The sequence below is a fragment of the Lactuca saligna genome, chromosome 7 (genome assembly GCF_052625555.1).
Source record: "Lactuca saligna cultivar CGN05327 chromosome 7, ASM5262555v1, whole genome shotgun sequence".
NCBI classification, from domain to species: Eukaryota; Viridiplantae; Streptophyta; class Magnoliopsida; order Asterales; family Asteraceae; genus Lactuca; species Lactuca saligna.
Genome location: NC_136423.1, coordinates 155,418,323 through 155,433,557, shown reverse-complemented (window position 1 = coordinate 155,433,557; position 15,235 = coordinate 155,418,323). Strand labels below are relative to the sequence as shown.

General features: G+C 30.9%; 1 protein-coding gene across 1 annotated transcript; it reads left to right on the top strand.

Moving 5' to 3' along the window:
- Window positions 1-8,645: 8,645 nt before the first annotated feature.
- LOC145006033 (lipid-binding serum glycoprotein family protein) lies at window positions 8,646-11,340 on the top strand. Its single transcript, XM_078965124.1, has 6 exons — window positions 8,646-9,229; window positions 9,374-9,513; window positions 9,615-9,960; window positions 10,478-10,726; window positions 10,805-10,930; window positions 11,009-11,340. Exons 1-6 carry the CDS (start codon window positions 8,825-8,827, stop codon window positions 11,210-11,212), a joined length of 1,470 nt encoding a protein of 489 aa, XP_078821250.1. The 5' UTR covers window positions 8,646-8,824; the 3' UTR covers window positions 11,213-11,340.
- The last annotated feature ends 3,895 nt before the right edge of the window (window positions 11,341-15,235 follow it).

Sequence of the window (15,235 nt, the reverse complement as noted above, 5' to 3'; positions counted from 1 at the left end):
TCTGGAATATTCCATACTCCATTTATTTACTGTTAATTAATTAACAAAATAAGTCCCTCAAATAAATGTATTTTCATATCTGCTTTATTTTTGTTCTTGCATGTAACCCAAAAGAACATTGTTATGTATAGTAATATTATTGGGCTTTGTTATGACTATGAGCACTAATCTCCATCAATTAGATACACGTTTTTTTAATACAATGTACTTACATTGTTGCCTTCATTATAGGGTCCCACTTCAAAGGGTACCATGGTCAACTATAAGTAGTATCAATTGGATATAATACTTAATTAATCTTTTAAGGATGGTAAAACAACATTTTTAATACATGAAGGCCAACATAAAGGTCATACATAGCGTACATGAACACATAACAAAAATGCCCAAATAGTTCAATTTGTATGGTCTTGAAAACAATTTGACAAGACCGTACATTGCCTTGTGGGGGAGGGGGGAGATGTCTATCAATATAATACAAAACTTTCTTAGTACCTCTTTTCACTGAGAACCTGTATTGGATGGATGGTAATTTTGTAGGACTGTAGTACGGAAATGAGGTGTTAGGCTGAAATATTTTCCAAAAAAAATAGTGTGAAACTAAGAAAAAATATAATAAAATGTCTTAAATAGGCGAACTAATTTAGCATCAGATAGTGATTTCAAACTCGTGACTTGATAGTTATTTTCTACAAATTGAAAATTTTTATTATATTTAATGAAAAATCTTATACAAATATGACTATATTTGTCTTTTTTGTTTATTTTTATTTTTCTAAATGATCTGACATAGAGCATATAGATGATCTGGAAGAAGCCTATATGGACAATTAAGGGAAAGACAAATAGAGCCAAAATAAGCCCAACCTAAAATGGACGTAACTTTTGATCCGTAAGGAATGTGGAGGTCTGCAATACATCGTTGAAAAGTTGTCAAAGGGCCGGTGTAACATCCGTTTTTTGGGTTAGTATTTTCCAAACATTGATTCATGGTTAATTAAATTTTGAGGATTTTAGTTGGTAGCGGCATGAGCATGACGTTTGATGAAACTCACTGCACGATGGGTCTAATGGGCCAAACAATAGATCGCATGATTTAGGCCCTATTTAAGGGCACTAACCCCTATGGTTTCGTCATTTCACCAGTCTCCATCATTAGAGATCATTCCTTTGCAACCCTAGCATCTCTCTCTTTCTCTCTCTCTTGCGTTCATGAACTTCCCTTTGTGATTTGTGAAGCTTGAAGGTGAAGGAAGGTCATTGTGGTGCTAAGGAACTTTGTTTAAAGTCTTGATCCAACTTTGCATTCATATTTCTAGACTATTATGAGTATAAAGTCTCAATCTTAATATTTAGTTTTTTAGATCTGTTTATTATGTCATTGTGTTCCTTTTTTGATCCATTTCTTTGGAGTTGTTGGAGTTTGGAGAACTCTAGAACATTATGCTTCGATTTTATCACTTCTAGACTTGTTTATTGATGGAAAAATGAGTATGCATTCATGGCCTTTAAGCCATGCATGAGTTTTGACCATCTTTAAGTTAGGGTTAGAGTTTTGAGGAGATTTAGACATGAGAATGGATAAAATTGGAAACTTTATCCATTAAGTCACTTAGAAGATTCAAATCTAAGAGTTTAGATTCAAGACTTAAAGGCTTAAGTCCTTAATGAGGAAAGTTGTTAGGTCGGGATTCAAAGTGCAACTGTCATGGTGTCTCAGTGCGACATTGAGAGTTTCACAACTATTTTTTTGCCTAGTGATCACGGCGTAATCAGGGTCACGACATGATGATCGTTGACCGTTGACTTTTTGACCAAGTTTGACTTTTAGTCAAATGGGAGATTTTGAGTTATAGATTGAGTTTTAGCAAATGATTGGTTACGCATATAATGTAGTTGATTCATTGGACTTTGAGTAGTTCATTTTAGCTCTTTGATCAGGTGAGTCTTCTCACTAGACTATGTAGGACACTGAGTGTCAAAGTATGCTTATTGCGTGTATGTTTACATGTTTCGTTGGATTGGATCGTTGGGCTAGATCCGTATGGTTGAAACAAACCCTTTAGGCCAGGCCCATTATTTTTTGTGGATGTGGTATCTTGGCTAATTCATTAAGCTTTGTGCTTACAGTTGAAAATTAAAATGTTTTAGATGGTTCTAGCAAGGGAAAATGGCGCGGCTTGACTGTATTGCATCCATTGGAGATATCCGCACTTTATGACTTCTATCTTTGTTACTCTCATATTAGATTTTTTGGAATTGTCAAACGTATACTTTGGTTATTTATTTACCTTTGGAATGAAATTGAAATGATTTTCTAATTATTAAAAATAAAAAATTTGTTTTGAAATTTGGGACGTTACAGTCGAAGCTCATGACAAGTCGCCAGGCACACAATTGACCCATAAGTTCCTCTATTTAGACCTCTAATTCACGATTTTCTTCGAGTTCAGTTCATTTTCGTAGTTTATGTGATTTCATTTTAATGACAAAATATGTCATTTTCTAGCTTTCTCTTTTATTTCACGTTTATTTAGCTAATAAATTTCTTGAATTCATTGTTAATTACGGTTTTTTAAAATTGTGTTTATTTATTTTCATTCTATGATCTCATATTTATTCATTGGCTTTATTACTTAACGTGACGAATATATTTATATTTGGTTATTTTGGTTTGCATCGATTACGCAAGTAATGAACAATTAGAATTCAACATGCATGGTTCATTTGTTAATCATATGTTTTGTGTGATCTTCATACGTCGTCAAGCAAATGACCACCAAAGGTAGACTTTAATGGAGTCCTTTTCTAAATAATTAATTTATTAAATATGTAAATGTCAATAATCGTAGAAAGCTAATAATCTTTTTATTATGTAATTGAGTAATTCTCCAACGTACCCACAACCATTTTCTGAAAAATGCCCTATTTTCACAATTAACCGGCAATTTAAGTGTGGTAATAAGTTGGATTACTTATTTTCGGGTTAACTTGTTTGTTTAATTAAAAGGATTGAAATTCTCAATTAAATCAACATATTTAAATAAATCAATTTAGATTTTTTATTTTTGGGTTAACTAGTTTGTTTAATTAAAAAGATTGAAATTCTCAATTAAATCAACATATTTAAATAGATGGATTGAGATTTCCCAACCCAAATTTTTTAATAAACAGGTTAGAATCAGATTGACCCGTTTATTTTTCTCCTCTCCCAACCCAACATGTTTAATAAAGGGTGGAATGCAAGTTGATCAATTTAACTTTTTTTTTCTGACTTATGTTTCCAATAATCCTTAAAATAAAAGTATATAAAGCTTACAATTTTCAATAATTGTTCAAGTTTGAAAAATATACAATCATAACACAAACACAATTCAAGTGTTTGATTACAAAACATTATATATGTTTAAACACAACTCGTCATTCACTTTTATCAACTCTAATTCCACTTTCAACTTTTATCGTATTCCTTGTAATAACTCATCCTTTTCATTGTGTTCAAGAAAGTCAAAATATGTCCAATATACTTGATTGCTAGAGTTCCTGAGATCGTGAGTTGTGACTAACTGGGTTAATAATAAGATAAAGGATAAGGAGATGAAGGCCAATTGTAGCAATTAGGGTTCGAGATCGGATAAGATTTTAGTTACATGGTACAACTTTGTGAATATTAGTTTTAGGTTCATTAATAAGATGAAAGAGAAAGAGAAAGAGGTCGATGCTCACAAATGGTTTTGTAAGACAGTAACAGTAACATAGCAGGCGACTAATCGACTAAGGTATGAGATTAGGGTTAAGTACTTAGTTATATATGGTATATGTAACGCCTGTGAGTTAGGGCTATAGGTTTTAAGGGTACTTTTTACAAATGTTCATTTTAATAAAAATCATCAAATAAGATAATTGTTCGTCGTACACGTTACAAACTATATAAATACTTGGTTATTGTATATACGTATGTGGAAAAATATTATAACTATATAATATTTGTAGAAAATCTTATTCTAAATTTATCGAAGAGGGATAAAATAACGTTCATAAATAAAAGATTATTTAGGATAAATAATCTTGAAAAAAGCTATAGTGGCCTTGATTACGAACTTGTGAGTATAAAGAACGCAAAATTTTGATTTTGTATGAGAAAGTTTTGATTTTTCAAAGTTTCTCGCTCAACCTAATACATCAATGTGTGTCATAAAATATGAAATATAGATCGGTTTCTCATTAGCCAAAAAATCTAAACAAAAGTTAATGTCCTCGTAAATACAAGTATGTCGATATACAGAACGTCGAGAACGGAATTCGTATGAAGAAGTTATGAATTTCACAAACTCTTTTACATTGTAATCTTCATAGACTGTAAAATAAAAATAGAATGTGAAGTAGATATTAAAGTCTAAAGGAAAGTTGTAGTATTTGTCGATACAAAATCAAGGATATAAAGAACGTCGAAAATAGAGCTCGTATATGAGAAATATGATTTTTCGAAGTTTATGAAATTTACTTGCATATGGCGACGTAGCACCAGCCAAATCTAGCCACATGTCATGGCTAGAAGCAAGCCTTTTTGTCTACGCTAACGTGCGACGCGCCCTCCTATCAGGCCTCCTATAAATAGCAATCGAACACTCCCTCATTATTTGCTCATTTTCTCTCAAATTTTCCTCTCAAACCACTTCTCAAACCCCGGGATCCGACTCTCTGAGTCACGAGGATTTTAGCAAAGTGTTGTGGCATTGGAAAGCCCAACAAAACAAAGTATTCAGAATCAAAGTTCCGCCCGCGACTTTCCAAACTATTGCCAGAAACTCTTGTAAGTTAAGCTGCACTTACTACGTTTTTGTGTAACTTTTATTTATTTAAAATCATTATTATGAACCTATAAATAATATTTATCAGTAATTTCAGTCAAAATATTGATCAACATACTTATATGAGTGATGTTTAGGATAGATTCGTGAGACGTTTAAAGTGGATTTTTTAAACAATTCTATACCAAAGGGATCCTACCTCTAAAGTGGTATTACTTGGTCATTCCATATTTAATAGAACTCGGTAATTTTGGGGGATTATTGAAGAATTTGGGAAATAATTAATATAACCTTATAAATACGAACAGATATTGAAGCATAGTAATACTTTTATTTCGGTCGTTTAAAAGGAAAAAAGATGAAGTGTTAGCGAGGAGCTAACTTTCACGTGGATCTTCCACCTTAATCAGGTGAATGCATAGTTACTTTCACGAACATGATTTTAATACAAGTTTTTATTAAAAATACGTAGTTACATTCGTATGCATAATTTCAATAAAAAGTATTTAATATAAGTTGAAAATTTACATGTGAATTAATGCTTATTATCTGTAATATATGCTAAATGTGTATTTGGCAACGCTATATAACATATATTGTGCGAACCATATATGGTTATATATATATATATATATATATATATATATATATATATATATATATATATATATATATATATATATATAAGTGTATATTCGATATTATTACATGATAATCTTAATAAGAGTAGTATTACTTGAAAGATTAATGTATATTGAGTACCTGATACTCTTAAAATATATACATTGTATTATGACAAACATGGATTGATATTAAAATTTGATTATAGGGATTGTAGTTTTGGCTAGTTTTAAACTAAGAGGTATAAACGATGCTTAGTTCAAAGGAAGCTGAATAAATGTGTAGTAATCATACAAGGGATGTATGCGAGATTGGAATGGAGAGTAGAACTCTATTCCATGGCACGTTCACGTGCCGGGTTACGGGGTTTGTACTATACTTATTTGGTAAGTTGGATATTAGGTAGTCTCATTATGGGGTGTGTGTAAGATTGGAATAAAGAGTAGAGCTATGTTTCTACGACACTATTACTAGCCTAGGTACGGGTTACGTACAAGTCATCTTCCGGAGTAACATGACGACCACTGAACATTCTAGACAGTCTTGTGGAACACTAGCATGCTCATTAACTGTAGGTGTTAATGAATCATACTATCCGGGAAAAAGAATTGTGTGTTTATTCAGGTACTCCATCCTCCTCATGGTTGTCATTTATAACTTACATTGGCCAATGAATTCCCTAGTTGTTTAGTCAAACAGTTGCGTTAAACGAATAAAAAAGTAAGGTGATTCTTCCAGATGATTGTTGATTAGGATTCGTGAGAATTGACTGGGCGGGGTATGTATGGGCATATTGTCTTATAGATATCTTTGTTGGATTATATATCTATAGTGTTTGGTAACAGTTGGTTTTGTAGATTTATTGATTATGGGTTATTATTATAATAACATCATGGGATTAAAAATCCTATGTATCTCACTAGGTTTCTCAACATGATTCACTCAGTTTATATGTATCACGTGTAGCAGTGTTAAGGTTGTTGGAACTTGAATATGATGTTGAGTGATTAAAGAGAAGACCTACAATAGTTTTCATGATTGTTAGGTCTTTATGTTATAACTTATATTGTGTATTGATTATGACATCCTTAGGGTTTTATTATTTTGAAACAATCATTTTAACTCAAAATGTTTTAATATACTAAGATTTTCCGAACAAACAAAGATAGCATGGTTTTTGAAAGCGTTAAAAAAAAGTTTTTTTGGTTTTGGAAAATAGGGAATGTCACAATATAAATTTTGTTTTATTTCCAAAGCTTGTTGTTATTAAAATATAATAACATAATAAGACTAAATAAATATAAATTAAAAATATTTAAAAATATTAAATGGATTGACGGGTTGAAATCAGATAACATAATTCATTTAATTAAACATGTTAGTAGTGTTTGACTCGTTTAATCATATATGTTGAGTAGCATGTTGAGTTAGGGTAAATTTGATTAGTTTGGGTTGGGATTTTCAAATCTATATTTTCAAGCACTTATTTAAATTAGAAAATGACAAATATAACCCAATTATTATACAAGTTGCTTACAAAGTTTCTCATAAAACTATTGCCCATTACAAAATATGGAAAATACCTAAAACAATATTACTTTTCAATAAAAATATAAAATAAAATTGTGTTGTGTTGTGAAACTGCACTATTTATAGTGAAAAGAAGTTTACAAAAGTGTTTGTGAAATTGTTAATCATAATTTTTGTAATAAAAAAAAAAGTTAAGATTTTTTTGGATTTGAATATTAAAAAACCATTTTGAAACACACACTAAAAAAAATTACAAAATGAAAACAAAGTCTTAAGTTGAAAGAGATTTTAAAAAAGCTCTAGTATAAAAGTATCGAAAAGTATAATTGTTTTTAGTTCAACTATATTTGTCAATTATTAGAAAAAACTGTTATAACTTTTCTTTAGTATTTGTCTAATTTTTTAGAAAAAAAAATTAACAAGTTTAACTATAATTTAATTTAATTTTATGGTCTGATTTTAATTGCGTACATAAGTACAATTTGTTTTCATCCATGAACCCCCTTCATGTTCTGATTTGATTTCCTTGTGATCAATCCTAAACACAGCATATGTTGTATCTTTCGATTTTCATCCATGAGCTTTTGATTTTGATTTCGTCATGGGTGAACACAAGCCTTTTTCGATTTCATTCATTAGCTTTTGATTTTGTCATGGATAAAAAACACATCATTTCAATCCGGTTCTGATAAATTAAGTATCTTTAAAGGTCTAGAACGAAGAAGAAAAAGAATGACCCTTATCGTTATTATAAGTTGTTATATTTAAATAAAAATATATAACAAACAAAAATTAATCCCTATGCCCCCCCCCCCCCCCCCCCTCCCCCATGCCTTTCATCTTCTTCGTAAATCCACCGGAATGCTAAGAGCTTCTCCATGAACCCATAAACAAATTTTGTTGAACAAAAGCAAATCAATTTTGGTGTGTATGTTCTCATCATCGATTTGCAAGTGTGTGTTTGTGTGTGTTTGTTCATCGTTGTTTATGGTTGCGACCTACAGAAGGGAAGAACAAAGATTTGTTTTGACTTTGTCTATACAAAAGGGAACATTTGAATTTTCAGAAATAGTACACGTCCAACTTAGCTTAACAAACCATGTCAACAAGTGGTAACGGACTAAGAATGATACTAATTTTATTTATGTAAATTTCTTTCATATTTCTGGTTTTAACGTTGTAAAAATGATTTTAAAATAATATTATATTATTTTAAAAAGTTTAAAAGTTTTAATGTAATTTTTAGTTATTTTTAATGACCTAAAATTAGCCATATAAGGTTTTATTTGTCATTTCGCAAAGGGATCTTTTTTTATTTTTGACGAATGTTAAAATGGTTTCGGGAAAGGATCAAATGAGAACACTTAAAAGGTTGAGAACGCGAGAACAAGTATATTTATTTGTGATTACATATATTCATTTGTGGAGAAATAATAAATTTTTACGGACAATAAAAATGAATATGCTTTTTCTTTTCAATTGAAATTAAAGGCGTAAAAATATATCATTTCTCCATAAATGAATATATAGAATCACAAATGCATATACTTTGTTCTCGCATTCTCAACCTTTTTGGTGTTCTCATTTGATCCTACTCCAAATGGTTTCTATGTAAAGAGTTTGGATTAATGACAAAAAAGTTTTCAACTTCCAATCGTTAATATTCCAAAAGTCTAAGGTTTGGTTTGCAAATCTAACAGCAAATTGCAACTCACTCTCAAGAACCCTCATATTCTGAAAAAAAAACCAAGCTTTTATCAAACACAATTCCAAAATACACCTGACAAATTGATCAATCATCATCATCATCATCCCCGAGCTCAATTCTTGAATCCCAAACAGTTCTCTCTCTATATTCCTTCATGCCACCACCAACTATATATCTACTCCTCATATTCTCTCTCCTTATTCCGCCGCATCCAACCACCGCCGATCAATCATTCATCTCATCGCTCATAACTCAAAACGGCCTCGATTTCGTCAAGAATTTACTCATTTCGAAAGCGATTCCTACACTCACATCCACTCGGATACCCAAAATCGAAAAGACTGTTAGAATCCCTGTAATTGGTAAAGTGCATATCGTTCTATCAGACATCACTATTAATCGGGTCAATGTCGGGTTATCGAATATCAAACCCGATGCCACCGGTGTTACAATTTTCGGGTCGGATGTGACATGCGATTTGAGTACGAAATGGCATTATGCTTATGGCACTTGGGTTGGCCCAATTTCGATTTCGGATAGTGGAACTGCTCGTGTTAAGGTACAATACCATTTCAAGATTTTCTTGAAATTTTCATTTTTATATTTGCAACTATGAAAATTGGTTTCTGGGTTTTATTTTATGTGTTTGAATTCATATATTTAATTGTTTTTATTTGATGAATATTAATGTTTTCATGCTAAGGTTATTGGCATGGAAACGAGTATAAAGCTAGGGTTACATAATCAAGAAGGATCTTTAAATCTTTTTGTCATGGAATGTAATTGTCATATGAACGATATCTCTATAGACCTAAATGGAGGTGCATCTTGGCTCTATCAAGGGTATGTTAACTATGTTAAGTCAAATAGAAAACATTTTAACTTCAAAATTGACATAATTGATTTTCCATTTATCTCAATAATCAATTTTCACTACCTTATAGGGTTGTGGATGCTTTTGAAGAACCAATAAGGTCGGAAGTCTCAAAGGAAATTATCAAGAAACTAAAGGCGGGAGTTTTAAAGCTTGGATCAGTTGTGCAATCTCTTCCAAAACTAATTTCGGTTGATAATATTGCCTCGTTGAATACTACATTTGTTAACGACCCTTTTTTGAGTGACAATTCATTAGGGTTTGGGATAAATGGGTTATTTGTAGACTCTAGAAAAGGAAATTATTTATATGGGAAAAAGTTGCAACCACCGGTTTCTTGTTCGGATCCTCAAAAAATGGTTGGAATTGTGTTAGATGAAGCAGTTTTCAACTCGGGATTTGCGTTGTACTACAATGTGACTCCTCAATTCCTCTATTTATTCGTATTTTTTAATCCCGATTTGTTACATATGACAGATGAGAAGAGGTTGTACTGTGTAGGACATGTATGACATATGAGAACAGGTTATAATATGTTTGACATGCATTAGACTGAGCTTCGGACTTTTGTGGACAAAAGTTGTAACTTTTTGTCCCACCTAAAAAGATGGAACAAGGTAGGGCAGCTTTTTTGTGTAAAAAGATGTAAATACCCTCCTTATCTTTATCATCAAAAATAGTCCTAGAAAACTCGTCTTGTCACGATATTACATTCCAAGACTTCGACCAAAGTTTTTTGGGATAAATTTTTGAATTTTTGTCCCATTCAAGAAGATGATACAACTCATGTGTAAAAAGACAAGAACGCCCCCCTCATCCTCATCGTTAGATATAGCCCTAAAAAGCTTTGTCGATGTCATGAGTAACAAATGGGGCTTAAAGCCTTGCAATATTTCTTTCATTAAAATCACATAATTTAATTTAATTTTTCAGGCTATATTTATGCGATGGATTGTGGATAAAGTCCCCGAACAAAATCTTTTAAACACAGCAGGATGGAGATTTGTAGTCCCTCAACTTTACAAAAAATACCCAAATGCAGATATGAACTTGGAAATCTCTCTTTCTGATCCTCCAATTATGCATGTATCAAGCCAAATTATCGATGCAACCGTTTATGCTGATTTGATCATTGATGTTCTTCAACTAGATGACAGGATACCCGTTGCTTGTATTTCATTGGTAACCTTTTATTCAATTCCATTTTTTATAATTTTTGGATTATTTGTGTTCCCTTATTATTGTTTTTTGTTTTTACAGGAAATGGCGGGTGTGGGTTCGGTGCAAATTACCAAAAATAACCTTACGGGTCATTTGAAACTAGATGATTTCACCATGTCATTGAAATGGAGCAAGATTGGAACCTTGCACATGTTTCTAATTCAGGTAATTCGTTTAATTTGTTCTTTATTTATATTTATATTTATATTAAAAAATAATCACTTTTTGTGTGATCTTTTGTAGCCTGTGATGTGGACGATTATTGAAACGGTTTTTGTGCCTTACATAAATGCACGCCTTGGAACGGGATTTCCTTTGCCTATATTTCGTGGGATTAACCTTCAAAATGCTGAGATATTATTCAAGGATTCAAGAATCACAATTTGTAGCGACTTCAGTTATAAAGAACCTTTTGATCCTAGCCATACACTTGTTTACACTTCGTAGATCATGAAGGGAGATTCATCTTGTATAATGTTGTATTATATATGTATAGTTGTTGAGACCTCGTTTATGATTTGATCTTGTTTGTGAATTTAACTCTTTTGAATTATGAATACATGATTTTCAACCAATTGTACATACAAGGTGATTTGAGCGTAGTTTTAAACTTTTAATCTCTTTTGTTACTAGTATAAATCACAATTATCTAAAAATATATAAAAGGGTATTTTTTAAAGGGTAAATCTTAGAAAAAAAAAACAATATATTTTCATCTAATTCTGAAAAAAAGAACCGTAGAATTATCTAAAAATATATGACAGGGTACTTTTTCTAATTATACGAATGGTAGTAATCTAGTGTAAAATGGCAAATTTCCTCGATTTCATTAGACACTAGAATCGTTAATGTTTGAAAACATAGCACATTGAATCAAAATATAAAAGTAAATACAAGAACTCAATTCCAGATGTAATGACTCTAGCTGGGAAAAAAGGAAGGGGGTTGAAGGGTTCGAGAGACCCGCTAAAAGACGAGAAAGAACGAGCTTGAGTTTTGGTGATTGTGTTCATTTATTCGTTGTGGCCCTTAGTGTATTAGTATGATGTTACTTTTTACCCTTAAACGATATTTTATTTTATTGGAGGTTTTCATCGTTTTATGACATTAAGCTCCTTAATAGTGAAAAATGAAAATGATTATCAAAGACTAAAGTGAAAAATTTAGAGATTCGTGGACCTTAAAATAACATCAACCCTATAATACAATGGCACATTTTACATTGAAATCATAAAAAACAAAGTTTGATAGCTCTAGTAGGATCGAATATTCTTTAATGATTTAGGGTTGTTTGTTTAACTTTTATCGGATCCAATAAGAGATGATTGATGACTCAGTCAACAGTTAGACTGTTTGATTTTACAATTTCACATTTTTGACTGACTCGATAAGTAGTATATGATTCGGTCAGCAAAAAAAGAATGTAGACCGAAGGATGTTTGGGATTGTTTTTTGAACTTTAAAAGTACATTTAGAAAAAACTGTTTGGGATTGTTTTTTTTAACTTTAAAAGTACTTTTAGAAAAAAAGTATTTATTGACTTGTGATGGTAGCAAAAAGAGTTTAAAAATTGTTTGGATTACCTTTTGTGGTAGAAAAAAGTTTTATATTTGTGAAATGACTAAAAAAGACATGAAAAGAAAGATGGAAGAAAAAGAGAGTGAGAGTTCATTAAGGGTACGATAACCATTTCTATTTTGAAAAGCCAAAAAACTTAAAATGTCAATTGCTTTTGAAAATCTCTTTTTTTAAGCATGTCAAAAAGTCATTTTGAAAAGCACTTTTGCATGAAAAGCACTTTTGCAATGGCTAAACAGTTTTTTTTTTTTTTTTTTTTTAACTTATTGGCTTTTTTTAAAAACCAATAAACCAACTAAGATATTTTAAAAAGCAATCACAATCACCCTTTAAGTGTTTTGTGACAAAAAATTCTCTTTTATGTCTTGATGCACCTTCAAGACGCCTTCGACATACGTCCTCATAAAATTCCCATTCCTCCCCCGCCCTCAAGCCTTGGTTCGACTTCTTGGCGGGTAGACTTCTTCCTAAGGTAAGGTCTCTAAAATAATTTTTTTCTTTTCCTTCTCTCATATGAAGTTGAAATCGATTTTGGTCTCTAAAATCGTATTTGGTATGAAGTTGAGATTAGAAATCTTTTTTCTTCGGTAAAGGTTTTCTAAAATAAATTTTGGTCACTGTAATATATGAACTTGATAATTTGATTTTTGTCATTTTAATATGAAATTGATTTCGGTCATTGTAATATGAAAGATTTTCTAAGGCCACTGTAATATGAAATCGATGTTGAAGAGCACAATTGTTTTGATTGAGTTTGAGAATTTTTTGACAGATGAAACCATGGCATTGTGGCTTCTCGAAACTAATTTTAGTGTTGTACATAACCTGTGTGACAAAAGCCCAAGTGAAATGTAACTCAGGAGTCAAAAAGCCGGAAGCAAGGTTGTATTTGGATATTAATTATGGAACTGATTGTCAATTATAATCTTCTCTAATAAATTAAGGTTTTTTTGTCACATGTCTTCTTCTTTATTTTACCACATTACTTTTTTGTTTTTTTATTTTTTTTTATTTTCCACTTGTTAATTTTTTAGGTTTTTCATTCTTACACCAAATTTTCACAGTTTATGATTATATATATATGGAAGGTTCTCATTCTATTCATTAAGGTTATCATTTTATTAATATGAAAATAAATTCACATAAATATTACAAACTCATTGATTACTTTCTTTTTTCAATTACTTTATAAAATTTTTAGTGTTTGCATATTGATATTAAACTTTTTATTTTTATAAAATACGATACAAAAGCTGTGACTTTGAAGCTCGCGAAGTGTTTGACAAAATTAGATGAGTATTTGACAAAATTAGTTATAAGATTTTGAAAGATAAAAAAAGTAGGATACTTGATATCTCCATAGACCTAAATGGAGGTGCATCTTGGCTCTATCAAGGGTATGGTAAGTCAAATAGAAAACTTTTTAACTTCAAAATCCACATAATTGATTTTTCATTTATCTCCATAATCAATTTTCATCACCTTCTAGGATTGTGGATGCTTTTGAAGAACCAAGGTCCAAAGTCTCAAAGGAAATTATCAAGAAACTAAAGGCGGGAGTTTTAATGTTTGGATATTTAATTATGGAACCGATTGTTCTGATACTGAATAATCAGTTGTAATAAAAAATGATGGAAGAGTTAGGCAATCCTTTGGAAAAATTAGTTGTAAGATTTTGAAAGGTTTAAATTTACATAAAAATATGTGGTTTTTTTAGGACAACATAGTAATTTTGTTATAACAGGCAGAAGTTTTTCTTTAAATGCCAATTGAAATAACTTTTGGATTATGAGTTTTTTTGTTCTAAAATAAAAATCTTTAAGCTCATGTTCCCAAACAAATATGTTTCTTCAAATCTAAGACTTTTTTAAGAGCTAAAAGCTCTTAAAATCCCATGGTCAAACATGTACTTAGTGTTTGAGTATATTTATGCTACTTAATGTTGTAATAATCATTTTTGATGATGTTGATTTTTGGAAAATAATTATTTTTTAAGAAAACAAACATAATAGCCTAATCCCAAAAGGACAAGGGAATGTAAGATGTAGCCAGGTATAAGTTGTAACTCTAAGGATAGAGAGACTGCTTTCAGGTTGATATATATGAAATGTGAGTCCATCAATAAAGCAAGCCGAAAGTAAAAAGGGATAAAAATATATAGGAAACTAAACATTGTACACAAGGTACAAGTGGAAAAAAAAAACTTAGATCTTTAATACTCCACTATCATGATTTTAAACCTTTACACCCTCCTATCTTAGGTTATGTCCTCACAAAACTTTTTCAAAAAAAAAATCATACACATAAGTAGATTACCCAAACACTAATCATAATCATATTATCACTCTAAAGTAATAAAGTAAAAATTATTCTTTTTGATGAATATTAATGTTTTCATGCCAATGTTATCCGCATGGAGGAAACAGGTACAAAGTTAAGATTCTGTAACCAAGAAGGATCTTTAAATTTTTTTTTCATGGAATGTAATTTTCATATGCATGATATCTCTATAGACCTAATTGGAGGTGCATCTTGGCTCTCAAGGGTATGGTAAGGCAAATAGAAAACTTTTTAACTTCAAAATCCACATAATTGATTTTTTTTGGAACGGCAAATACAAATATATATTAAACAACTCCTACATTATTTCACATATGTCCACAGTGGAACTTGAACCCTCGACCTCAATGAAGGAGGGCAACACCAAATACCGCTAGCCCTTTGGTAATTGATTTTTCATTTATCTTAATAATTAGTTTTCACTGCCTTTTAGGATTGTCGATGCTTTTGAAGAACCAATAAGGCCGGAAGTCTCAAAAGAAATTATCAAGAAACTAAAAGGGGGAGTTTTAAAGCTTGGATTTGAAGTGCAATCTCTTCCAAATTAATTTC

Excerpts from the sequence above, each read along its gene's own strand:
- LOC145006033 (XM_078965124.1), top strand. The coding sequence starts at position 8,825 with ATGCCACCACCAACTATATATCTACTCCTCATATTCTCTCTCCTTATT. Across the intron at positions 9,230-9,373 it reads GTGGAACTGCTCGTGTTAAG|GTTATTGGCATGGAAACGAG; the intron begins GTACAATACCAT and ends TTTCATGCTAAG. Across the intron at positions 9,961-10,477 it reads GATTTGCGTTGTACTACAAT|GCTATATTTATGCGATGGAT; the intron begins GTGACTCCTCAA and ends TTAATTTTTCAG.